Here is a 27488-nt window from a genome sequence, read left to right on the forward strand (position 1 = left end):
GAGATCTATTGGCTCCTGAGGTCTGAGTTCTAGTTTTTTCCAAGGTCAAGCCCCCTGGTGGATTCCCTTGCTTGATCCTCTGCAGGAGGTTCCTTTGCAAGTCTCAGGGAGCTACTTCCACAGTCGTATACCCGTCTGCACTGGTTCCCCACTTAGGCTTTAGTTCCTGGTTGTGTCTGCCTCCACCCACGCCTCTGCTCAGCTGGCACCCAAGCCTCTGCTCATCCGGCACTCTGCTCCCAGCGTCCACTCTCTGCTCCCGCGTGCTCAGATTTCGCGTGCGTTCTTGACTTAATGGGGTCCTAAGTCTTGCTGCTCTCAGGAACAGGTCCCGGAGCTGCCGATGACTCGATGGGTGCCCCAAACTTGCTCTATTTCTTTTTAGCTGGGTTCGGAGCTATAGTTGAGTGTGGAGGGGGTGGGGGTGGGGCGGTTGCTCAGCCCGCGATTGAGTGAGTGAGAGCCCTTTTTAGCCTGGAAATGTCTCGATTCCACGTACCTTCCACGCTGTGCCCTGTTGTGGGGTTCCTCCGTTCGTCTGGACTTGTTTTTATGTCCCCTTGAGGAGTTTTGTGTGTTTCGGTCAGGAGAGGTTAAGAGCTGCTTCTTACTCTGCCGCCATCTTAACCCGGCATGCCTGGAAATTTTAATGTAACAAGCAAATTATTTTTTTTTTAAAGGATGCTAGGATCATTCTGTTATGTGTGATCTGTTTTTGTTAAAACCCTTACCTTCTGTCATAGGATCAATACTGTGAATTGGTTCCAAGGCAGAAAAGTGGTAAGGGCTAGGAAATGGGGGTGAAGTGACTTGCCCAAGGTCACCCAGCTAGGAAGTGTCTGAGGCCAGATTTGAACCCAAGTCCTCCTGTCTAGACCTGACTCTCAATCCTAGCTGCCCCTATAAACTATTTTTAAAAAATAAATTATATGTTGAATTTAACAAGGTAGTAATGAAATTGTCTTTTTTTTTGTGTTCCCTCCTGACCATTTTTGTTTTCTTCTCTATATTATCTCTATATTTTAAATAATTTATTGCTATGCTTCATTTCTTTTTTTTTTTTTTGCATCTCCTTATTTCCCTTTAATGTCCCCTCTTCCCCCATTAAAAATTAAAGCCCTCCCTTGTAACCAGTCAAGCATAAACAGGGAAAAAATCCCCATACATTAACTGTGTCTGAAAACATGTGTCTTGTTGTACATCGCTGGTCCATTGCCTTTCTGCTACTCAGCGAGGAGGTGTGCTTCAACATCTGTTTTCTTCATGATTGATTACCATATCAATCGGAGTTGTGGTATCTTTCAAAGTCATTTTCCTTTACATGGTTGTCACCACTGTGTAAACTGTTCTCATGATTTCACTCTGCATCAATCCATTCAAGCCTCCCCAAGTTTCTCTTAACTTTTTCATAGTCATCATTTATGACAACAAAATAATGTTCCAGTTTATGGCTATGTCACAACTTGTTTCCCTTTCCTCGATTAGTGGGCCCTCCACTTTGTTTCCAAGTCATTGCAACAACAAGATAATGCTGCTGTACATATTTTTGTGTGGGTAGGCCTTTCCTTCTGCCTTTGACCTCTTGAGGGCACTATGTTTCTTTCATTCTTCAGTTTTCAATTTTAATAATTTTTTTTTTAAGGAAGCACTGTAGCATAGTAGAAATCGAACTGGACTTGGAATAATGAAGATCCATGTTTAAATGTCATGTCAGACACTAATTATGTGACCCTGGGCAAATCACTGAACTCCTTATCTCAAGTGGCTTCCATTGACTTCTCTCCAGTATGAGAGTAGATGAGCTATCTGATTGGTGAAGGGTTTTTTTATACCAGGAAATCTCCACATTGATGAAATCATAGATCCTTGCTGCATTCAGATTGTTACAGATACTACTTATGAAAACTGAATAAAATAGTTTCATACTTCTGTAATTAAGGGCTGGTAGTCTAGTTAATATCACTTGAATTCCATAAATATGACTTTTTTTTCCTTGAAATTTCTAGGGAAACCTAGGATTGGGATCTAGAAAGTTTGCTATCAGTTGGATAATGTCCCTTCTGCAAAGCTTTCCGCCCACTGTAAGTATGAGGGTATTTAATCAACAACAAAATACTTCACCCGCCCAGGACCCTGAGGGCTGAAGGGTGGTTTTCTAGTACTAAAGTTCTTGAGCCCCCATCTCTAGCCTTCTCCCTACGATTATCATTCAATCTCTATTGTTGACAGAGTCAATTAACAAAAGGATATTTACTAAAGTGGTGGTAATAAGAATATCCCTCTCCTAATAGTCTTAGGGGAAAAGGAGATTTGAATTTAGGGCACATAACTTCTTTTTTTTTTAATCCCATAACCTTCCATTTAAAAATCAATACTAAATATTGGTTCCAAATGCAGAAGAGCTAATCAATAATTTGCCCAGGTTCACAGAGGTAGGAAATGTCTGGATTTGAACCCAGGACCTCCTGTCTAGGCTTTTCTTTATCCACTGGACCACTGAACTCCCCATCTTTAGTAGTTTCTAACATATTACCTCTTTTGCCTATTGAAATGCCATTAATTGCTCTAAGAGAGATATCTAGACCTGTTCATACCTCTGATTGATTGATTGATTGATTGATTGAATAGAATAGTCTGGGTGACACTTCACCCCACCCCTACCCTTACAACTTCATTAGATGGGAAAAGGTCTTGACATAAATAAGGAGCAGAAAGTTAAATAGACAAGCTTAGAGAGACGTGATTCCTAATCATTAAGTTTTTGTTAGTATAATCATACATTTAACAAATAGGCTCTAAAGGTCTTCTCTTTTTCTCCTTGCCCTTTCAGGTCTTGTAGTCTCCTATTACTCATTCATATATTCATTCACTCTCATCAGGTTGGAAGTCTGACTGGCTTATAGCCTGCCAAGCAAATTTTAAACCCTGTGAATAATGTTTAGTTATTTTTCATAGGTAAATGAATATTTGACAGACTTCTTATTTCAGCGAAATAAAATACTAAACATTTATTAAGACCTCTTACAAAAGACTAAACTGAACCATCCTTGCTCTCAAGGAACTTAGATTCCATAGGCGACATCATGTACATAAATACTGTAAGCATTTACAAGATATGTACAAAGTAGATACAAGGCACTAGAAGGGGAGGAGGTCAAGAAAGGTCTTGCGCAGAGGACATGCCAGAAAACATGACCTCCAAGAGGTGATGAAGGAGAATATTTTAGGCATGGTGAACCATCAGCACAAAGGCATAATAGAAATGAGATATAGAACTTCTTGCTGTTTGAGGATTAGCAACAAAGCCAACGTAGATGAATCGTTGAATTCTTGGAAAGGGGAATAATATGTAAGGAGAATGGATACATAGAAGGAGTCATGTTGTGAAGAGATTTAAATGCCAGATAAGTTTATATTTAATTCTAGAGGTAACAGAGAACCATTGGAATTAAATGTTGAGTGAAATGTCAGATACGTAATTGATGTAAACTGGAGCTCAAGAGAGGAATGAATATGTCAAACTGGGAATCATCTGAATAGAGATGGTGATTGAACTTATGGGAGTAGCTAAGATAACCAAGTGAGAGAGTGTGGAGAAAAAGGAAGAGGGCCCAGCCTTGGTATACATTCATAGCTTATGGGACATGGATGATGATCAGCAAAACAAAACAAAACAAAATGCAAAAAATTCAGAAGGAATGGCCATAGAGGAGGAAGGGAGGGAAAGAGGGAGAGGGAGAGAGACAGAGAGGTGGAGAGAGGGAGACAGACAGACAGATAGACAGACAGAGGGGAGGGGAGAAAGAGAGAGAGAAGAAAGAGAGAGAGAGAGAGAGACAAAGACAGAGAGAGACAGACAGACAGAGGGGGAAAGAGAGAGAGAGAAGAGGAGAGTTGTGTGTCTGAGGGAGAGAAAGAGAGCAGTGTCATGAAAATGCAGAGAGAAGAAAGTATCCAGGAATAACTGCGGTTGGCAATGATAAATACTTCAGTGTTGAAGAAGGATGAGGATTGATAATTAAGTGGTGAGAAGGGAAGCTCTATCTCAAACGGTTTAGAAAAGTGATAGAAGAGGAATGAGTGTACAAGCACAGGTAGCTTTATAGGATAATTAGCAAGAATAGTAAGATCCAGTGGAGGATTTAAAATTTTTTAAATTTATTTATTTGTTACACTAAGATACCCAGTTAACTCCCTCCTTCTGCCCATTAGAGAAAGTATCATTTGACAAAAAGATACACACACACACACACACACACACACACACACACACACACACACACACACACATAAACTTCTGCTTTTCAGTTCTTTCTCTGGAGTTTGACAAATTAATCTAATAATATTCTGAGGCTGTCTATAATGTTCTCTTGGTTTTGCTCATTTCACTCTTCATAATTTCATGTAGGTCTTTCCATGTTTTTCCAAAATTAATCTGCTCATCATATTTTATGGTGCAGTAGTCATATGCCATAACCTGTTTAGCCATTCTCCCAATTGATGGGCATCCCTTCAATGTTCAGTTCTTTGCCACTACAAAGAGGGCTGTTATAAATATTTTAGAACATTTGGGTTCTTTTCTTTTTTCCCTGATTGTCTTAGGAAATAAACCTAATGCTAATATAGATGGGTCAAAAGGTATACATCACTCTTTGAGCATAATTCTAGATTGTTCTTCAAGATGAAACTAGATATCTACCAATATATACCAAGTTAAGGTCAAATGGATACATGACCTAGGCATAAAGGAAGATATCATAAGCAAATTAGAATAGTGAATATGTTATCCATCAGATTTATGAACAGAAGTATTCATGAATAAAAAGAGACAGAAAGCATTGTGAGATGTAAAATGGATAATTTTGAATACAGTGGAGGGTTTTTTCAATAATGAGAGAGACCAGGGAAAGAACCAGTAGATAGAAAATTGAAAATTAAAGAGTGAGGCGATTGTAGGAACAAGTTTACTGAGACTGAGAGTAGAGGCATCACAGGGTGATATGGTCTGTGAGCTTACTGAGGGGTGGGGCTCAGAGATCATGGGGATCAGAGAGGAGATCAGAGATCATGGTGAGCATGAATAGATTTAGGAAGAATAAGGCATGAAGATGGGATGATAGATTATGATAGAAGAATCCCAGAAGTGGAACACTTGCAGGTGATAGCAAACAAATTCCCAATTGCTGTGACCCAAGACTGAAAGGGTTGGTATAGTGTCTGAAAAGACAATATGTCTGTCTGTCTCTGTCCTGTCCCTCATCCTATTGGAAGGAAAGATGCTGAAATTTTGTGAGAAGTGGGAAATGAACACGAACACACAGGGAGAAAGGGTTAAGTTTTTAGGCTATAAACCACTCTGCTGTTCCTGGAAGTAAGCACCAGACCCAGGATAAAAGTAGAGAAAGATGGCATAAAGGGCCTGCTACCTCCCTGCTGCAAATGCTACCTCAGAGCAAGAAATCAACACCAAGATTCCAATGTCAAATACTGTAGCTGAACCTGAGTTTAAACCTGAAAGGACTGATCCAATCCATCAACCAATAAACATTTATTAAGCACCTTCTATGTGCCAGGCACTGTGCTAAATCCTGGGGCTACAAAAGGAGGCAAAAGATAGCCCCTGCCTTCAAGGAACTTACAATCTAACAAGAGAAACAACAGGTGAACAGATATATATACAAAGCAAGTCCTATATAGGATAAATAGGAACTAATTAACAGAAGGAAAGCATTAGAATTAAGAGGGTTTGGGAATACTGATCATAACCATTGAGCCATAGAGATATAAGCTCCTTCATTAGACTGTGAGCTCCTTAAGGGTATAGATCAGTGTTGGTGAACTTTTTTGAGATTGTATGCCCAATCTGCAACTCCAAGCTGCCTATGAGCCCCCCGCATTACCCCAGACAGCAGAGGGAGGAAGTGTTCATGTTTGGCTGCTGGGCAGAGGGGCAGGACATGTGAAAAATGTGCTGGGGTGCTATGGAGAAGGGGAATGGAGCAGCCCCCTTGATGCTGCCAGGGCACACATGCCACATCTTTACCAACACAAGCATAGACTATCTTTTACCTCCTTTTGTATTCCAACACTTAGCATAATGCTAGGCACATAGAAGATGGCTTAATAAATATTAATTGGTAAATTTACTTTTCTATTGCCTCCTTCCCATTTTCTTGTTCTCTTTCCCTTGAGAGATGAGTCTGATTTCCCTGACTTTGTAAAGATCTTATTTATTTTGTAATTGTTTTGAAAAAAGCCCTTTTCTAAAAATATGTCAGATTTGACAAAAAATGAGGTCAGATTTTAATCTAGGACCTCTCATCTCCAGGTATGATTTTTTATCTTCTGAGCCACCCAGCTGTCTCCAAACATAGTCTAGCTGTATGATCCTAGGCAAGTCACTTAACGCACATTGCCTAGTCTTTACCACTCTTTCACCTTGGAACCAATGTATTGATTCCAAGGCAGAAGGTAAGAGTTTAAATATATATATGTATATATATATCTTCCCCTCACTAACAGAAAACTAATACTCAGAAAGATGAAGTGATTTGTTGGTTGTGTGTTAGACACGACTCCAGATCCAGTGCTCTTTCTAACTATACTGTGGATCTAAGGCTAATATGGACTCTTCTTCTTTTACCCCTTTTCCCCATCCCTCCATCCCTTCTACCTCCTACCAGAAAGAACCAGCACAAACCAAAGGGTAGAGGCAAAAATCCTTAGATCATAGTATGGTAAGAAAATAGAAGAGTTCTGGATGTGTGTGTGTGTGTGTGTGTGTGTGTGTGTGTGTGTGTGTGTGTTCATGTAGACGTGTATTCTTTTTTTTTCTAGATCTCATTTGTGGCCAGCATTGTGAAGCAAGTGATGAAGGAGCTTCTCTCATCCTTGCAACTTCTGAGCCCATGCCAAGCTGTACTTTTGTACCAACAGTTCTATATCCTCAAATGCTGCTTGCAGCACAGTAGCATTCTGGCTGAATACATTAGAAACAACCACAAAGAAGAATTCAGGTAAGAATAGCCATGCTTCATTCCATCCACTGCAGATGGAGAGATGTAGCAAAATGGTGGTGCATCTCTCTGCTTTTTGATTCAATCAGCAGGCAGAAAATCCATTCAGTTTTCTTTTCATAGTCTCTCTCTCTCTCTCCCTTTTTCTCTCTTTCTTCTTCCCTCCTTCTTTTTCTTTCTCTCCCTCCCTCTCTGTGATTTTGTGTTTGTCTTTGTGTCTGTTTGTCTCTCTCTGTCTCTCTCTGTGTGTGTCTCTGTCTCTGTCTCTCTTCGTCTCTCCCTTTCCCCACCTCTTCTCTCTCTTCCTTCTTCTCTCTGCCTCTCTCTCCCTCCCCTCCCCCCTTTTTGAATGAAGTTAATTTAGGATTTCAGAGCACTCCAAGTTCCTTTGTCTTTGGAAACTTGCTTCTTGACCAGAGAGGATAAATAAAAGACAAGCTAGTTACAAAATCCATTTCTGCCTTTGTGGCCTCCACCAATTCACAGGATTCAAAGTGAATTTGACCTGCTATGAGTAATTAAAGACAACAGACTCGGTTGCGAGAGACTATAAATGATTATGAATTGAGGGATCAGTGAGGGGGAAAGCCTTCTCTTCACCATCCCTTACCAAATTTGAGGCACTTTATTAAATGTTTCTTGAACAGAATCATATTGATCACTTCTTTTTTAGTCTGAGAAGTAAAGAGTAGGTCTCTGGATCCAGAAAGAACTTGATCCAAGCCTAGCCCCTGCCTGGCTCTGAGCCCCCAGCCCAATCGTTTGATCTCTCTGTAACCTAGGCAACGCTCTAAGTACAAAATGATTGTTGACCTGCACTGGTAGTTTCCTGACCCAAAGAAATCACCAGTCCTCATTCCTTTTTAGTTTCATGGCTAGTATTCCAGTTGGATGCCCCCTCCTTTGCCTTTTATTCCCATTGGTATATCAGCTTTCTAACTGGTTGCCTGGATTCCAGCCTTGCCTTCCTCTATTCCATCCTTCTCACAAGTCAAGTCCTCATCCCCTGATGCCTCTTTGAAAATGAAGGACACACAACAGCAACACTAACTATCTGTCTTTCGTAATAATGTCACATTAGTCTTCTTTATATACTGTTAAAAAATCTATAGGGTCTTCCTGTTGCCTACAGAAAAATTCCTTAGCCTGGTATTATTTTCTTAGTTCTCTACAATGTGACACCAGCCTACCTTTGTAGACGTCTCTGATATTATCAGCCTCCTTGGACTCGGTGTTACTGCCAAACCCAAACACCAGCTTCCATGAACAAATCCTAAACTTTCTTACTTCTTTGTCTTTGCTCAGAATATTCTGAGCCCTTGGGATATCCCTCTCCTGTTTCTGTCTGCTAAAATTGTATCTATTTGGGAGGAAGGGGTGTTGACAGATAGTTAGGTAGCACAATGAATAGAACACCAAGTCTAAAGATGGGAGACCCTGGATTCAAATATTGCCTTAGACACTCCTGACTGTATGACCTTGGGCAAGTCACTTCACCCTGATTACCTAGTCCTTGCCACTACTTACTATTAATTCTAAGACAGAAGGTTAGGGTTATAAAATGAAGAAACAAATAAAATAAAATTGTATCCATCTTTGATCATTTTTTAGTGGCCAATGACAAAATGTTTTGCATTATTAATTTGTGTTTGTAAAGGGGGGTGGTTTTTCTTTTTTTTTTAATTGGGGGAGGAAGGAGGAGAGAAGTTATATTTTAATAATTTAAAAATATTAATAAAAAAGAAAGGAAAAAAATTGTATCAATCTTGGCAAGTTTAGTTCTTTAGAGGCAGCTGGTAGGACAGTGGATAGAATCATGAAGATCTTAGCTTAAATACAGCCTTGGATATTTATTAGCAGAGTGACCTTGGGCAAGTCATTTAAACTTCTCTCTGCCTCAGTTCCCTCAACTGTAAAGTGGGGATAATAATAGCACCAACCTTGCAGGGTTGCTGGGAAGATCAAATAGGAGATTTGTGAAAATGGTTGGCACAGTGCCTGGCACATGGCAGGTGTTATATAAATATCACCTTCTCCGTGAAACCTTCCCCCCCCCAGGGTAAAAATGATCTTTTCCAGAGCTCTTATAGTTAAAATAATAACAGCTAGAATTTATATAAGCACTTTGAGGTCTACAGGCACTTTACATATTTTATCTTATTTTATAAACCTTGTCTTATTTTATCTTCCTAACAGCTTGGGGAGTTAGGGGGCATGTGGGATAGAGCGATGGCCCTGGAGTCCAGAAAACCTGAGTTCAAACCTGGCCTTCAACACTTACTAACTGTATGGCCCTGGTGGTTTGTTTAATTCTGTTTGCCTCAGTTTCCTTATTTGGGAAATAGGGATAATAATAGCACCTACTTTCCAGGGTTGTGCCTGAAGATTAAATGAGATAATAATTTTAAAGCATTTAGCCCTGTGCTTGGCACATAGGAAACACTCTATAAATATTAGCTATTGTTATTATTAGATGGGTATCATTATTATCCCCATTAGAAGCCACTGAAGTGAAGTGGATAGAGCACTAGATCTGGAGTCAGGAAGACTTGAATTCAGACCTGACCTGAGACACTCATTAGCTGTGTGACCTTTGTCAAGTCACTTAATCCCTGTCTGCTTCAATTCAAAACTCAAATTAGCAAATAGAGATAATAATAGCACCCACCTCCCCAGGGCTGTTGTGAGAATCAAATAGAAGAATATTTGTAAAACATTGTAGCACTGCTCTTATACATAGCAGGTGCTTAAAAGATGCTTCTTCTCTTCCCTTCTCCCATTTTGCAGATGATGAAACTGCGGAAGACAATGATTAATCAACTTGCCCAGGGACACACAGCTAATAAGTATCTGAGGGCAGATTTGAGATCCTGACTGGAGTGGGGGGGGGAAGGGTAGGGAGTAGATGACCAAAGTTCTATCCATTGTGCCCTTAGCTCTTTCTTTTATCACCCAACTTCTTTTATGCACTTATGAAACATTTGGGATAATATTTATCCTCTTCACTTCCAGAGGACAAAGATAGTGCCTTCTTTATTTTTTATCTATTTTATACTATTTTTATTTTTTATCTATTTATACTATTTTACATATAGTACTTAATAGTTATTGAATAAAGGAAGAATAATGTATTCTTTATTTTTAAACTATATGGTATGTATACCATATAAGTATGGTCTCTTCCTCTCCTTTTGTCCCATTTGTCTGTCTCCTCTTACTCACAGAGCAGTATTAAGGAATAGGAACAGTAAGAATTTGTTTCACCAGCCATCCATTATATTCTGTCCTAGTTCTATTTATAGGCAAGAAAAAAACCAAATAGACTTAGTGGTCATGGTTCTCCATTAGCACCCAGTAAGAGCAAGGGAAAAATCTGCTGCATGCATCATCAGAACCCATGAAGGGTGAAAATTGGGCAGTAAATAGGCATCCTTTCCTGAGCATTTGGGGAAGGCACTGTACTGTCACTGAGCTCGGTGGGGATGGGATGGGGAGGTTGGAGTTGGAAGAGTTCCATATTCTGATTCTGGGATGGTATTTAAAGATTTGGAGACCAATCAATGTATGTGCCCTGCTTCTTCTCACCACTTCCCCATTTTAAGCTATTGAAGATCACGGGGAAAGTTTCCCTATCTTCTATTTGTATTTTCATTCTCCTAACTCTTAGCCCTTGGTCCCATGGACAGAGTAACTCCTAACTCCAAACCTGGAGGAGATAATCATTTAGTCTAACTAGCTTCCCCATGGGAGATGGAAAGAGGAGGCAGGCACCCACAGGAGTGAGTATGAGCAGGTTCCAAGGCCAATTTAACTTTGTGGGTATCTTTGGAAATAACTTATGCTGTCCTACTATTTACCCCCCAACAAATATGAGTGGTTATGACAACACCCTTTCTTCCAGTCATGAACTACTTCGGCACCATTATATAATCCTTTCTCTATTTTTGGGATAGTTGGAGAAGGAAATGGCAAAGCACTCCAGTATCTTTGCCAAGAAAACTCAAAATGGTAGTCAAGATCAGGAAGTGAGAGAGTACACAGAAAAAGGCCAAAACAGAGATATGGGGGACCACTGCTGAAAAGATGAATCTGAGAAGGAAATCCAGGAGAGGTCAGATAAGATAGAAAAAATTAAGGGAGGGCAGGCATCACTGAATCTAAGATAGGAGGGAGGATCCAGGAGGGAAGAGCTGGTCAGTAATGTTGAGTGCTTCAGAAAGCACATTGATCAGGAGAATGGGCTATGAAAAAAAAATTGGATTTAGAAACTCAAATAGCATTTAGGACCTATGAAAGAGTAGTTTAGAGTGGTAGTGTTGAAAAAGTAAATTGTAAAGGGTTTATTTAGGAGTGTGAATGAATTGTAGGGAAACTAAGTCAGTGAATTTAGACTATTCTGTCTAGGGTCTTAGAAGTATAAAAGAGGAAACATTATAGATAGGTATTTTCAGGGGAAAGGAGAGACAAAGCAAGAGTTTTTTTTTAGTGGAGAGGGTGTCTTAAGAATGATCTTAAGTGACAGGGAAGGAGCCATTAGAGAAAATGGGATTAAAGATGATAAAAGGAATGAACTAAGGGACAAACTCCTGAGAGGAGAGAAGAGGAGATCATGAACTAGATTTGTCAAAGAGAAGGTCACTTCACCCTCTGGGACTGAAAGAAAAGTGAAGATACAGAGAGGTTTGATGTCTGGAGGAGAGGAAATGAGGGAGCTCATGATTGATGGCCTCAATCTTTTCAGTAAAGCCTGTTGTCTGATGATAGAGCAGGAGTGAGGGTAGAATTGAGGGCTTGGAGAGAGAAAGGAAGAAGAGTTCAGAAAAGGTACTTTGGAATGTCATAAATATTCAGAAAACAATAAAAGAGTTACTCTGCAGTGGTAAGGGCCCAGTTGAAGTTAGATCACATGAATTTGTTGTTGACCCAGTTTGAGTGATTTGTGACTTGATTCACCTGCATTCAGGAGTGGGATTAGAGTAGGCAGCTGCTTGGGTGACCCAAGATTAAGGATCAGTAGAACAGCAAGAAGTCAAGAGGGGTGTTGATGGGGGTGGTACGGATTTAAGAGTAAAAGATAATACTTTCTTGAATTAGTTAACTATAGAGGCAAGTTTATGAAGAAAGAGAAATGAGATGATTGAGGTAAGGCAGAAAAAGATAGAGGGATAAGAAATTGTAGAGGATGAAAAGCTAGTTTAGAAGAACAAAGGCAAAGTAGATGTTAATGCCCCTTCTTTAACATCTTTTCCACTGATGAAAATCATATCAATTTTGGATGTTGAACCATTTGACAGTGCTAAGGTCTTTGGTGGCAAGATTTTTTTTCCCTGAGTCTTTAGTAGACTTCAGTGACTTTAACTTCCAAAGGAGCAATTGCTACACTATATCTCCCTCAGGTTGCCTCACATGATGATATCTGAGGGAATATTGCTTTTCCCAAGGCTTTTGGGTTCAAGGTCTGGGGCTATCGCCATCAGATCTGAAGGGATATGGTAGTCAAGATCATAATGTGATTTGGCTTATTTGGTCTTGCTACTTCCTGTCTCAACCTTCAAGCTAGGTTTTCTTATCTGCCTTGTGGGTCTTAGTTGGTTAGCAGGTGGTTCCTTCTTCAAAGGAGTTACTTCACTGGATGATGGCTGTGAAGGCTGAGCTAGAAGCAAGAATGTTGGTCTGAGGGATGCTGCCATACCCAAGGCTCTGTCTGTCTGAGGGTGGCAATTGGTCATCAATTGTTCTTGGTGGTCATGAGAAAAGTAGACTCCCTCTTGACAATGATTTCCCCTCTCAAGTATGACAATTCTGTAGGGCTTATTTCCCTGTATGATGGCTCCGATGGCTGAGCTGGAAGTATTTTTACAGGTGGAATTCTTCTCACGTTGGTATTTCAGAAGGCCCCTCATTTTATCCATATGTACCCCCTTTACTGCTGGAGAATGTGATGTCTGCATACTATGACAGAAAGTCTTTGTGAGTTGCCATAATCCAAAAATTCATCATCAAATGACCGCTCCACAATTAGGTAGATTAAGGTGATCTCCTTGAACGTCAGGCACAATTCTCCTGCCTGGCCTGTACTCACAGTCTTTTCATGACTAGACTTTCTAAAACTTTTGTTTCACTGACACAGCCTTCAAGAACTGAGGGTTACTTCTCTGCTATGATGATGAAACTTGTAATAAGTGATTTTTTCATTTAAATTTATTTGTTTGTTATATTAAAATACCTCTCTTATTTCTCTCCCCCCACTAGAGAAGATATCATTTGACAAATATATATATATATATATGTATACATAAAACTATGTCATGCTTATTTCTACTTATTGGTTCCTACTCTGGAGGTAGAAATACCTCAGTTATTCTTCATACAATATTTCTGTCACAGTATAGAATGTTCTCTTGGTTCTGCTTGTTTTATTCTTTATAATTTCATGTAGGTCAGTAATATACTGTAGGTAGAACTGTGAACTAATTTAACTGTTTTGGAGAGCAATCTGGAATTATGCCCCCAAAGCTAGGAAATTCGTATGCCTTTGGACTCAGCGATACCATGACTGGCTTTATAATATCCTAAGGTGATCAGGGGAAAAAAAGCAAAAAAAAACAAACAAACAAAAAAAACCCCAACCCTTATATGTTCTAAAATATTTATAGCAGCTCTCTTTGTGGTGGCAAAGAACTGGAAACTGAAGGGCTGCCCATCAGTTGGGGAATAGCTGAACAAGTTGGGGCATATGATTGTGATGGAACACTACTGTGCCCTAAGAAATAATGAGCAGGTTAATTTAAAAAACATATAAAAAGCGATCTTAAAAAATGTCCTTCATTGTATGCCCTTCCTCCACCCTCCCACCCCGCTGCCACCATGTTAAATCCCAAGTAGCCGCTTCCCTTGCCTTCTTCCAGTCCCAGTTCTACAGCCTTCCTTCCCTGTTCCCTCCTCCCAGCACAGCTTCCACCCACAGCCTCACATTGCTTAGCTGAGAGCCGAGAGGTGAGGCTTACTGTGTGGTGGAGGTTGCGCGGTACTTGGCCATTTATGTCTTGGTAATTGATGTGTTATGAATGAAGTGCATGTACTTTGCTCAAATGCAAGTGTTTCCGCGAAGTGACGATGGACATGAAAGATGACGTAAATAACAAAGAGGGGAGGTTGTGGGAGGCTGAGTCTTTTCAGACTGGCCTCTCTGTAGGCAGGGAGGGATGTATGGTAGAAAGCAGAGCTGGCACTCTTAATGTTTGGCATGTATTTAGGACCCTTTGGCAATCTAGTGAAGCCTATGAACCTTTTTTCAGATTACGCTGGGAGCCCTTTGAGAGCATGAATTGGTTCTTTTAGCTTCTTTATTATTCCTAGTGCATTAGAAAAAATAATAAAAATTAAATTAAATTTGCAAAATATTATTCCTAGTGCATTAGCCTAATATACACAACAGGCAGTTAATCAATGCTTGTTGACTGCCTATTACCTGAATGTTTTAAAATGCATAAAATCAAATACATTAGAATTACAAAGAAAATAAAAACTTAGAGAATATAAAGATGTAGTTTGGTTGGGTTTTTCCATCAAGCCTATTTACAGATTCCTTGAGGGTCCAAAAACCTCAGTTTCCTTATTTGTAAAAAAGGGATTGGAATTGGGTACAACTAGATGGCTCAGTGGATAGAGGTCCTGAGTTCAAATTTGGCCTCAGATACTTCCTAGCTGGTTAACCCTGGTCAAATACTTAACCCCAATTGCCTATCCTTTACTTCTCTTTTGCCTTGGAACCGATATTTGTATTGGTTCTAAGACAGAAGGTAAAGGGGAAAGTGGGGGCGTGGGGGGATTAGAATTAATGACCTCTGAGGTCTTGTCCAGCTCTAAATCTGTGGTCCTTTGATCCAGAATGGTGCTTTTATCTGCCCATGTGGCCTACTGGGAAAGGTTCCTTTTTAAAAAGTCATCCTTTTTTTTTTTCTTTTTCTGATCTGCAGGTACTTTGTTCACATGCCAACTTTGAAAAAAAGACTCCCAGTGTGTTACCCCATTACGCAGATCGCTACTCAGCTCATTCATGAAGTTCTAGACCTGGTTGAACAAGAACAGTGTGTGACATGTTGATAATAGAAATGACTAGCTTAAAACTTTGAAGAAATTCACATTTCCATTCCTATTAAATACATTCCAGTTATTTATTTCAAATCATGATAGCTCTATATTTCACCTCCTGTTGAAACAGAACGCTGTTTCTCTATAGCAGTAATGGAGTGAAATACATTTTCTCATAAATCCAGTGACACTAGAAGCTATTGGATTTCTTCAGGAGAAAAAAAATGTCTGTTTTCCCATCAACCTCGTAAGAGAGAATGACAGCTCCCTGTGATGTCTGTTTATTCCAGGAGCTTTCAGATGTCCATATTTTGAAGAAGGAGTGAAGTACAGTGAATAGGGCAGTGCCTAATTGAGCACACAAAAAAAAAGCCCTAAAGGGAAAATTAAGTCCATGGTGAGCAATGCCAAAGAATAGAGTAACAGCAAGCTGAATGAAGTCACTTAAAGGCATTGCAAGGAGATTTTTTTGGTAGATAGGATGATTTTTAGAGAAATGTAGGGCAAGAGCTCAGCACCTCCCATATAGCCATACTTCTCCACAAATCAAGGTTTCCCTGAAATCAGTATTTCATGGAGAGGTGAGAATAAGGATATGGCTCCAATGGGAATCTGAAAAATCAACTGCCTGGAGAAGATGGAAAGTTAAAATGACCTATGTTTTTCTTTAAAAAAAAAAAAAAAGGAAACTCTGGTATTTGGTTCTAGTCTATGGTAGACTAGTCGGCAAAATTCCTTGGAAATTTCCTTTTTTGAAAGGGAATTGTCTGTGTGCTATAATAGAATTTTCTCCCCCAACTCAATGCGTTTTTATATTTTCATTGTATTTTATGCTTTTTGGTAATAAACTTTTCATCCAAGTCTTGACTTTGGTGGCATTTATGTTACAAGATGCAATTAACTAAAGATCTTTTAAGAACTTAGGAGAGAAGCACATCACAGCCAGTCAGTCAATAAGTATTTATTGTGTATCTACTAAATCAAGGACTGTGTGGTGTACTTAGGTACTGGGGATACAAAAAATAGCAGAAGACAATCCCTGCCTTCAAGGAGCTCACATTTTAATGGGGGAGACAAGCTAATATAATAATCAAAGTACATACAGGATAACCAGGAAAGAACTGACAGAAAATGCACTAGAATCCAGTTCAAGGTGTCTAAAAAGTAGTCAGAGATGTAAGAGTTTAGCAGAGAATTGGGCAGGATAACTAGTAACATAACATGATCCATGAGGGCTAATGAAATCACCAAGTGAAGGAGTATAGTAAAGGAGAAGAGAGGCCAGGACAGAGCCCTGTGGGACTTCACTTGGCCATATTTTAATAAGGAAACAAGAAAAATCCATTTCCTTTAGAGGGGGATTTCAAAACACATTAAAGAGTCTGTATGCCACGGAATTGTCCCATGCTACAAAGAAGATCCAATGATCCAATGCCTCCCTATCTAGAGAGACTGATCTAACTCACTAAGCTTTGCAGCAACTCTAAGCATGCATTGCTTGGTCATGGTGAGCAGAGACAAGAATATCATATTTAGAAGACGTGAATATATTTACCTAAAATACCTGATTATCTTCTGTGACTTATACCAACCAGACCTACTAGAGAAAAGGAAACAGTCATTGGATGGATGTTTCCCAGGAAGGTATACTCAACAGCAGTAATAAGATTTATTTCAAAACTCATCTTCCTTCCTTCCTTCCTTCCTTCCTTCCTTCCTTCCTTCCTTCCTTCCTTCTTTCCTTCCTTCCTTCCTTCCTTCCTTCCTTCCTTCCTTTCTCCCTCCCTCCTTCTCTCCCTCCCTCTGTCCCTCCTTTTCTTCTTCCTTTCCAATCTCTTCTCTAAGCTTAGAGTTTTGTTTGTTTTGATTATAACTAGTCCCTCTCTAAATCTCCCCTCCCTCTTATTCACCACCATTTTTCCACTTCCTATAACCCTGTTGATTTGAATGTAGTCTTACACCAAACTCTAACAAAGTATTTGTATGGGTTTTCTTCCCTCTTCAAGGTTCAAGGGATACCAAGTACTCCCTTATCCACTCCTTCCATGTTTGCATTTAATTCCACTTGTAATAATGAAAATAAATGTAATATGTAATAATTAAAATGCTACATGTAATATTTAGAAATTGGTTTTGTTAAATAATATTAGTAAAAAATTGTTGTGGTCACTGTTTATAAAATTAACTCTTAAGTCACGAAGATGATAGTAGNTCTCCCTCCCTCCTTCCTTCCTTTCTCCCTTCCTTCCTCCCTCTCTCCCTCGCTTCCTCCCTCCGTCCTTCCATCCTCCCTTCCTCCCTTCCTCCCTTTCTCCATCCTTTCATTCCTTCCTCCCTCCCTCCCTCCCTCCCTCCCTTCCTTCTTTCCTTCCTTGTCACTACCCCTATTTGACTTCTTTCTTAAAAAAAAAAAACTTTTGGGGGCACCTGGGTGGCTCACTGGATAGAAAGCCAGGCCCGGGGAGGTCCTGGATTCAAATCTAACCTCAAACACTTCCTAACTGTGTGATCCTGGGCAAGGCACTTGACCCCCATTGCCTAGCCCTTATTGCTCTTCTGTCTTAAAATCAATTGATTCTAAGACAGAAGGTAAGGGTTTTTTTTTAAAGCTTTCATACCCTTTGTCTTTATTTTATAATTATTTTGTGTATAGTGTGAGCATTTTTTCCAGCTGAAATATAGTCCCCAAATAATTTGACTTTCCTGTTGATAGACATGCTTATTAAATAAAGATGGATGTATGGGCCAAGTAGTTGAGTAATCCTTTGTTCTGCCTCAAACTCACCTGCACCTAAGCCAGAGAGGAACCATTGGCCATTATTCTATATTTCTTCATACTTTCAAGGTTACACATGAGAAGGCTATTTATTCCTAATTCATACCTCTATTTCCTTTCCTCTCACTCTCTTCTTTGCTTTCCATAATCTGGATTCTGATCTCATCATTCAACTAAGCCTGCTCTCTCCAGGTACCAATGATTTCTTAGTTCCCAAATCCAATGGCCTTTTATCAATCTGCAACCTTTGAAATCACTGATCAGTTTTCCCCCCTTGATACACTCTTCTCTCTAGATTTTCTTGATACTGCTTTCTTCTAGCATTCTTCAATTAGATCATGCCTATTAACCACTGGGGTTCCCCAAGACTCTCTCATAGGCCCTCTTCTCTTCTTCCTTTACACTCCTTCACTTAGTGATCTCTTCAGTTAGTATGGGTTAAATTATCTCCATTCAAATGGTTCCTACATCTCTTTGCTGAGCTCTCACTTTTCTCACCTCCAGTCTTCTCATGGCCAGCTGCCTATTGGGCATCTTAAACTGAAAGTGTCCAAAATGGAATTTATTATCTTCATTCTCTATCTTACCAAAACTCTTCCTCTTAACTTCCCTAAGACCTTCATGGTGGTTGGGAGTACTGTTATCTTTCCAGTGACTCAAGCTCAGAGCCTAGGTTTCATCCTCAGCTCCTCAGCCTCTCCCCATCTCCCCCATATACAATTTGTAGCCAAGTCCTGTTGTTTCTACCTTTGCCCCTCTGACAATGCCACCGCCCTGGCAGAGGCCCTCATTAGCTCAAGTCTGGACTTTGTTAATAGCCTGGGTCTAGTGGGTCTTCCTCCCTTGAATCTCTTCTGTCTCCATCCTCCATTCAGGTACAAAACTGATCTTTCTTCAACACAGGTCTGGTCATGTCACCCCCTTAGTCAATAAAATCCAGTGGCTTCCTATTACCTCCAGAATAAAATATAAATGTCTGTTTGGCTTTTAAAACCTCATCCCTAGAGGCAGCTAGGGAGCATAGTGGACAGAGAGCCATGCCTGGAGTTGGGAGGATTTGGGTTCAAATCTAGTTTCAGACACTTGCTACTTGGGTGACTCTGGGCAAGTCACTTAACCCCAGTTTAACCTAGCCCTTGCCACATTTCTGTCTTAGAATCAATAATAAGATAGAAAGTAAGGATTGGACAAAACACCTTATCCCTGGATTTAAAACCTGACCCCCCCTTCTCCCTTTCCAGTCTTCTTAGAGCTTACTTTCCCTAAAGTAGTCAGTGACCCTGACTTCCTTACTGTTCCTCCCACAAGACATTCCACCCCTCAATAATGTGCATTTTCCCTGGCTGTCTCTCTTTTTGCCTTCTCATCTCCATCTTCTGACTTCCCAGGCTTCCTTCAAGTCTCAGCTCAAGTTCCCCCTTCTTCTCCCAGTCCTCCTTCATCTTAATGCCTTCCCTCTGAGGGTAGCTCCACTTTACCCTGTCTACATCTTGCTTTGCATACCCCCATTTCTTTGCATCCTGTGTGTTTAATGCAGTGCTTGGAACATTGTAGGCACTTTATTGTACCATTATGAGTTAAATAGAATTGGGTCAATTGACTTGAACACCTAAGCACCATTTGTGAAGATCCTGGAAAACGAATGCCAAATTTTAAATAACCTCCTTCCAAACTGATTTTTTTAAACCCTGACCTTCCATCTTAGAGTACTGGTTCCAAGGCAGAGGAGTGGTAAGGGCTAAGCAATGTGGGTTAAGTGACTTGCCCAGGATCACACAACTAGGAAGTATCTGATGTTAGATTTGAACCTAGGAGGACCTCCAGTCTCTAGGCTTGATTCTTAACCCCCTGAGCCACCCAGATGCCTCTACAACTGGATCTTTATTTATTTAATTTTATTAAATTAAAATATTTTTATTTAGCATATTTTCCCATGGTTCCATGATTCCCCCACTTCCTGCTATTTCCTCCTCCCTCCCAAAGCTGACAAGCAGTTCCACTGGGTTATACATGTATCATCACAACTGGATTTTTAAAAACAAACTAATTCATGAATTGGGGATGAATTTTTTTCCAAATTGAAGATAGAACCACCAGAGGGCAGAGTTGGATTTGGAAGCGAGAGGAAGAAAGCTACTTGGAGGATTTGCAGACCCACCGTCCTCAGGGCAGCAGAAGGGTTAAAATAGATGTCACTTGCTCCATGCATATGCACTTAGGATCTGGGGATTTTGAAGTTCGAGCCCAGACTGACAGCCACCTGCATTAGCAAGGGGAATTAGAAGACAAAGAAATCAATGCAATTTACAGACACCTTCACCTGCTAGCCCCTGAAGCTCAGCTCTGCAAATACGTGTAAGCCTCTGAAGGAAAAACTGAGTGATCTTTTCTGGTTAGGTTGTAGTCTATCTTGTTGAGCTTCCTTCCCCCAAAGCCAGAAAAATGACCTGACTCAGAGTCATCTCTGTTTCCTGCACCCACACTCAGCCCTCATCTGAGTGTGATAAAAGGAAGACAGACAAAAGCTCCAAACTTTAAATCCAGAAGGATTTCTGGTTAGAATAAAAGAGTAAGATAGTATTCATATGGGGCTGGTTTCTAAAAGAGCTACAGTTCGAGGAACCAAAAACTAGGAGAGGAGCCTTTTTTTGACCATGGGGCAGAGTTTTGCTGAAGATGATACACAGGAGTTATTCTCCACCCTCAAAAATGATCCCCAATGGCCAAATCTTGAGTTGAGTTTATTTAAAAATGGTATGAAGAAATGCTTTTTCAGAATGCAAAGTCTTTTTAAAAAAAACATGGGGGGCGTGGTACACAGGAGGTCCTAGGTTCAAATCTGGCCTCAGACACTTCCTAGCTGTGTGACCCTGGGCAAGTCACTTGACCCCCATTGCCTACCCTTACTGCTCTTCTGCCTTGGAGCCAATACACAGTATTGACTCCAAGATGGGGAAGGTAAGAGCTTATAAATAAATAAATAAACAAACAAATAAATAAATAATAAAAAACCTGGGAAATATTGGTGAAATGTATTGGAGATGGATTATTCTTTTTTTCTTAGAGTAAACTCACAAGTTGCTGGACAAATTCCAACAATCAAAAGGGGCTACAAACTGAAATGAGAGGAGCCCATGCTGTTGGAACTAAATGAGACTAATGAGTGCATTTTGCCAAAACCCATGTCCTCATTCTTTCAGAGGATGACTATTATTAGCATTATTTCATATTTATCAAGCTCCAACTGGGGTGGTTGGTCATAATGGGGTAGACAGAGGAAAAATACAGCAGCTGTCCTTGGCATCAACACATTATAGCCATGCTGACTACAGGGGAATAGAACAGGGAAAAGAAATTTTTTTTAAGGTCTGTCATTTGGTGTTGCTATTCTGGGGGGAAATCTGGGTTCTTTCTAGTTGTCTAGTTAAGGCCTATGTTATCTTAATTCTTTCCCTTGCTCTGCCCTTCAGCTTTGTTTGCCTTTTTTTTTTAATCTAGGAAAAAGGTATTTCTATTTTATAAGATTTCACTAAAGAGCCACACTCATCCTTCCATGCCCCAAATGTTATGAAACCTCATTTTTAATCAGGTAAAATATTGGGCAAAAGTAGTTGCATGTTAGATTTAACAGTGTCATAACCTCATCATCTTGAAGATGAATCTGGGGTATTATTCACCGTTAGGGTTAGGGCTATTGGGGTGGGATCCAGTTTAGAAGAGGAAAGGGAAGCCAGAAACATGTGGTTTTCCATTTTTTTAAAAATGGAATTAGGAAATAACATCTGGATCTAGAGATTGTTCTCCAAATTCTTCTCAATGATTCTCCAGTGACTTCAAATTTCCCTTCTTCAAATTCAATCTTTGGCCTCCTTCACAAGGTCAAACCTCTCCAAATGCCCTACGCGATGGCTTTCTCTTTATTCAGCTCAAATCTTTCTCTTTTTTTTCCTGCTTGTTCTCATACAACCTTCTTCTACTAAAGCCAGTTATAAATGTCTGCATGAATAATTTTGAAAGCATATTTATATAACTTGGATGGCTATAGTCCTTTCCATCCTGAAGGACCCCATGCCCCCAACTCTGTAAAAGCCATCATAGAACCTTAACTAGAATTTTTTACTCTTGAGACAAGTGCCACAAAGGGAGGTCCTAGACAAATTACTAGGAACACATCCTCAGTTGAGTGGGAAGTGAGTTGGGGCTGATCTAAGAGAGGAGACAGGGACTCTCAAACAGAAATTACTACTGAGGAGGAAGGAACAAGAAAAGATTGGAAAAGGAATGCACTCTAGCCTAACATTTGGTAGCTTCTTATTTTAAGTAATTACCGTTGCTATTGTTTCTATACTGTGGAAGGTACTGCTTTTAGAACCCTCCAAATTTGATGCTCTGGGAAAAAGTCCCACATAGAACAAATACAAGAGTTGGTATCATGCCCATTAGAACTGATTCATTTGTGGTACAGTAGGTGTACACTATGAACAACTGGATTCACTAATATTTGATTATTGTAGGTAAAATCTGAATACCATTCCCACAGTTGGAACAAATATTTAAATATTTAGTGATTTGAGTAGAAAAAGAATTGGTTTTGGAATAACGAAATACTTGCATTTGACTCTCCCATCCAACATCTTAGAATTTTGTGTCTGTTACGACTTCTCTTAGTCTCAGTTTTCTCACCTGTCAGATGGGGATAAAAACACCTCTTGTACCCAGTTCACAGAGTTGTCATGAGGGTAAAATGAGATGATGTATGTAAAGCCCTTTGTAAACTTTATAGAGTATTATCTAAAGGTCAGCTATTATCATTCATGATTTATACAACTTTTCTAATTAAATCTATAGGACATTGACAATTCACTCATTACTCAGTGCTACTATTGGTATTATTAAAATTTAGATTATATGCCCATCAAACTTCCTTAGATGGTTTTTCAATTATGAATGTATTAATATTAGATGATTAACTCTTTGCCTATGCCAAGCTGCTGTATCTGCCTATATTAGTGCACTGTTCCCAGCTATATCTCTGTATTCAAATAAAAACCTGGGTAACAATAATTTGGTTTAAAAACCTATAAGTTAGTGAAAGCTCCAGACCATAACCCATTGCTAAAAATGTCCTGCCCTGGAAGATATGTAAGTTTCTTTTTCTTTTTTTAAACCTTATCTTCTGCCTTAGAATCGATACTGCAAATTGGTTCCAAGGCAGAAGGTGGTAAGGGCTAGGCAATGAGGGTTAAGGGACTTGCCCAGGATCACACAGCTAGGAAGTGCTTAAGATCAGATTTTGAACTTGGGATCTCCCGTCTGTAGTAGGCCTGGCTCTCAATCTCCTGAGCTACTCAGCTCCCCCCAAAATGCAAGTTTCTTAAGGGTAGAGATGGTTTTGTATCTCTAGCACCATGGATAGTGCCTGGCACCTAATACTTATTGATTGATGGATTGCTTTCTATCAGAATGTCCCCAAAATTTTTTAAAAATTGGATATGATACCTCCATCACAAGGAGGCACAAAAAGACTAAAGATGTACCCAAAAATTAAACATAGAAACTAATTGTTTTCCTTGGTTAAAACATCCTTACTGAAAAAACAAAATCAACCAACTATTTCATACATTTAGCTATATAGATATAGATAAACCCATCCATCCATCCATCTATCTGTCTCTGTCTGTCTATCTATCTATCTATCTATCTATCTATCTATCTATCTATCTATCTATTCTCTACAGCAGAGGTGCCACTTACCTACAACATCCCCCACTGAGCCAGAAGCAGATTAAAATGTGATGAGGAAATATTCAACAATAATAAAAATATAGTAATACATAGCTATTGTAAATATATGGCTTCTAAATCAATATCCTGTTTCTATTTAGTTTGACACCACTGATCTACAGGAAATACAAATGTACATTGAACTAGACCCAGGATACAGTAAAGCTAAATCATACCTGGAAATCTGAGCAGTGTTTTTAATGATCACCTTTTGTCTCTCACCTGGACTATGGAAATATCTGATTAATTGTTCCTGTTCCTGTGGCAGCTCTGGATCCATCAGGAAGATCTGGCTTCAAAGCCTACCTATGACACTTGCTAGCGGTGTGATCCTGGGCAAATCACAACCCCTCTGAAATCTGGTTTCCTCATCTGCAAATGAGAGTCAGCCTAGCATTAGAGAATGCCCCTTCTAGCTCTAAGTCCATGATACTATAATCCCTCTTCCTGAACCTGCATCATATTCCTCCCAAGACACAGACCTGACCATGCCATTTTCACTTTCCTATAATCTTCAGTATCTGTTGCTTCTAAGATAAAATGCAAACTCCTCAGTCAGCATCTAACTATCTGTAATCTGGGGCCAACCTGCCTTTCCAGACATTCTATATAATTCTCTTTAACATCCTCTTTGGTTCCAGCCAATCTGAATTACTAGTTTCCCCAAACTCCCCATTTCATGTCCTGCATATTCATCCTCACGTAGGGTGTCAGTCCCCTAAGCCTTGGGCACACTGTCCCTCCCTTTATGTCTCAGAATCCTTCAAGGACCAGCTCAAATCCTCTTCATTCTTCATAGATCCCCTCATTATTGCTGCTCTCTCAAGTTACTTGGCTTTTGTTTATCTATGAGCAGATTACATACTCTCATAGAATGAGAGCTCCTCTGGGCCAGGGAAGGACTTTTTTGGGGGTCTTTCTATCTCCAGCACCCAGCGCATTGCCCTGCATGTAATAGGCACTTCAGTGTCTATAGATTTCAGTTGACTTGAAGACTGTTAGAAAAGCCCATCTCTTTATGTAAGTACTTTCCATGTGATGTTCTATGATCTGCCTTTGGAGTTGGAGGAGCTAGGTCTATAGTAAGAGACGATCTAGTAAGAGTCTGAGGAGATTGAAGAGAAATGATCTTTTCCAACTGACTCCCTTCTCAGGGGTATTGAGGCAATTATATGCCAACCTAAAACAATAAAGTGGCATTATTTTGGGGTGGCATTTATCCCCAGAGAACCCCCCCAAGACTTATGAAAATAGGTGACAACGTTTGATGCATTAAACAGTCATATTTTCCCTCTTTTTTCCCTTAAAAACATTATTTATCATAAGGTATGACTCTCTGGGAGGGGGACAGAAACTGGGGAAAACCTAGGGTAATATATAAAAAAGCATCAATAAAAACTTATTTTTTTTTTAATAGATAGCTACTATCCCATTTCTAGTGACTCACATGGGCAAAAAAGGACAATGCCAGAAGGAACCTAAGAAGTATTGCTGGACAAAAAACTAGGTCACAACTGGTATTTTCTTTATTGGTGCCCATTGAAGGCAAGGGATGAAGAGAAAAATGGATTTAGTAAGTAAGCAATTAACTCAGAAGTTGGGACTGAGAATGATACTTGGATTTCTGGACTTTTAAAATATATAATGACAGTCTCTTGGCCAGGAATGAAATGTGCCCAACAAAAGCTGATAAGGACGGATTTGTCAACTTTCTCACAAAACAAATCAGATGAATTTTAAATATAAAAAAAATGAGGAAGGAGAAGTGCCTTAGTGGGTGTGTTTGTCCATTGTTTGATATACATATATAATGAATGAAACAGGAGCAGTTTGCATGATGCAAAAATCCAAAGAAGGAGCCAGTAGTAAAATCTGTACCCTCCAATAGCTATGCACAATAATAATGACAGTTGTCAGAGGCAGTCAAATGGCTGAGTGGATAGAGAGCCAGACCTGGATTCAGGGGACCCTAGGTTCAAATCTGGCCTCAAACACTTCCTAGCTGTGTGACCCTAGGCAAGTCACTTAGTCCCCATTACCTAGTCCTTACTACTCTTCTGCCCTAACCAATACATAGCATTAATTCTAAGATGGAAGGTAAAGGTTTTTAAAAAGATGGTAGTCAACATTCATATAGTGCTTTAAGTTTTGCGAAGTACTTTTCACATGTCAGTCCTTTTAATCCTAACCATCACCCTGGGAAATAGGTACTATTATTATTCCCTTTTTGTAAATGATGAAATTGAGGCAGACAGAAGTTAAATTACTCCCCTGGGGTCATGCAGCTAGTAAGTGTCTGAGGCAAGATTTGGACCCAGGTCTTTCTGACTCCAAGTTTTGTGCTCCTAAATGCTACCTAAATGCTAACTATAATTATACACAAATGGTCAAAATTTAAGCACTGACCAAGGGGAATTTGTGGTCCAAATACAGGAAAGCAAGTTAGGCCCCATAATTATCACTGAGACTTGATGGGATAAAATCAATGTCTGTAATATCACTTGGGATGGGAATATTATGTTCAAAAGAATTAGGATAGGTTGGAGGAAGAAGTTGGCATTAGGTTTTTCCTCATGTAAAGAAGTCTTAAGAAGGAAATATGATGGAGAACATTTGGATGAAGATCAGTGGGAGGAGAAACAAAGGTAATGTCTTCAGACCACTTGTACAAAAAGAAGATACGGATGAGTTCAGAAAACATCATTTGCTTAGCAAAGTGGCATGATATGGTATTGATGGGTGACTTCATTTATCCAGATAAAGGCTGGAGTTCTATGTCCAAAGCTATGAACTAACCTAAAGATTTGCCATAATAATAATTTGAAAAGGTGAAAAAAGCTAATCAAGCAAATTCTATATAAGATCAGAATCTCTTTATCAGGGAGGAATTAGCTGATGGAGAGGAAATGATCAGGAGTTAATTCTCTCTCACTTCTAGAATATGTAACAGAGAAAGAAAACAAAACTGGGCAGAGTTTGATATGCTCTCTGGTTTTGGAAGGCATATTTCAAAAGATTCAGAGGTAGTCAGCCCAAGGAGAGATGAGAAACTTCTGAGAATGAAATTCTTTTTGAAAGAAAACATTTATTTTAAATATTCTTTTCTTTTTTAGATTTTGAGTTTCCAACAAGTTCTACCACCCACCGAGAAGGCAAATAATATGCTACCAATTATACATGTGAAATCACACAGAACATATTTCCATATTAGCCATATCACTAAAAGAGAAAAAAATGAAGTGAGAAAATTATACTTTAATTTGCACTTAGAGTTCATCAATTCTCTCTGGAGGTGGATTCCATTTTTTCATTATGAGTCCTCTGGAATTATCTTAGATCACTGTATTGATCAGACTAGTTGAGTCTTTCACAGTTGATAATATATTACAACATTGCAGTTATTATGTTCAATGATCTCCTGGTTTGTCTCACTTTATTTTGCATTAGTTGGCATAGATCTAGCCATGGTGTTTTTTCCCCCTGAAACTAACTAGTGTGATGGAGCATAATAGTCTTCTATCATGATCATACATCACAACTTGGTTCAGCTATTTCCCAATTGATGAACATCCCCTCAATTTCTAATTCTTTGCCATTACAAAAAGAGCTGCTATAAATATTTTTGTATAAACAGGTGCTTTTTTCCTTCCTTTTATATCTTTGTAGTACAAACCTAGTAGTGAGATTGCCAGATAAATGGGTATGAACAGTTTTATATCCCTTTGGGCTTATTTCCACATTGTTCTCCAGAATGTCTAGACCAGTTTCACTATTCCACCAATAATTCATTAATATGCCTATCTTCCTTCATCCCATCC

The 27488-nt window shown here is 39.5% G+C and overlaps 1 protein-coding gene across 1 annotated transcript in view; it reads left to right on the forward strand.

The window, feature by feature from the left end:
- The window catches only part of C5H12orf56 (chromosome 5 C12orf56 homolog), a 97220-nt gene extending 82098 nt beyond the window's left edge, over positions 1-15122 (forward strand). The window contains exons 11-13 of the mRNA XM_044679212.1: positions 2007-2081; positions 6838-7016; positions 14996-15122. Coding sequence (XP_044535147.1) covers positions 2007-2081; positions 6838-7016; positions 14996-15122 — 381 coding nt within the window. The remainder of the gene's footprint in view (positions 1-2006; positions 2082-6837; positions 7017-14995) is intronic.
- The last annotated feature ends 12366 nt before the right edge of the window (positions 15123-27488 follow it).

Source organism: Gracilinanus agilis, chromosome 5 (assembly GCF_016433145.1).
Source record: "Gracilinanus agilis isolate LMUSP501 chromosome 5, AgileGrace, whole genome shotgun sequence".
In the NCBI taxonomy this organism is placed as follows: domain Eukaryota; kingdom Metazoa; phylum Chordata; class Mammalia; order Didelphimorphia; family Didelphidae; genus Gracilinanus; species Gracilinanus agilis.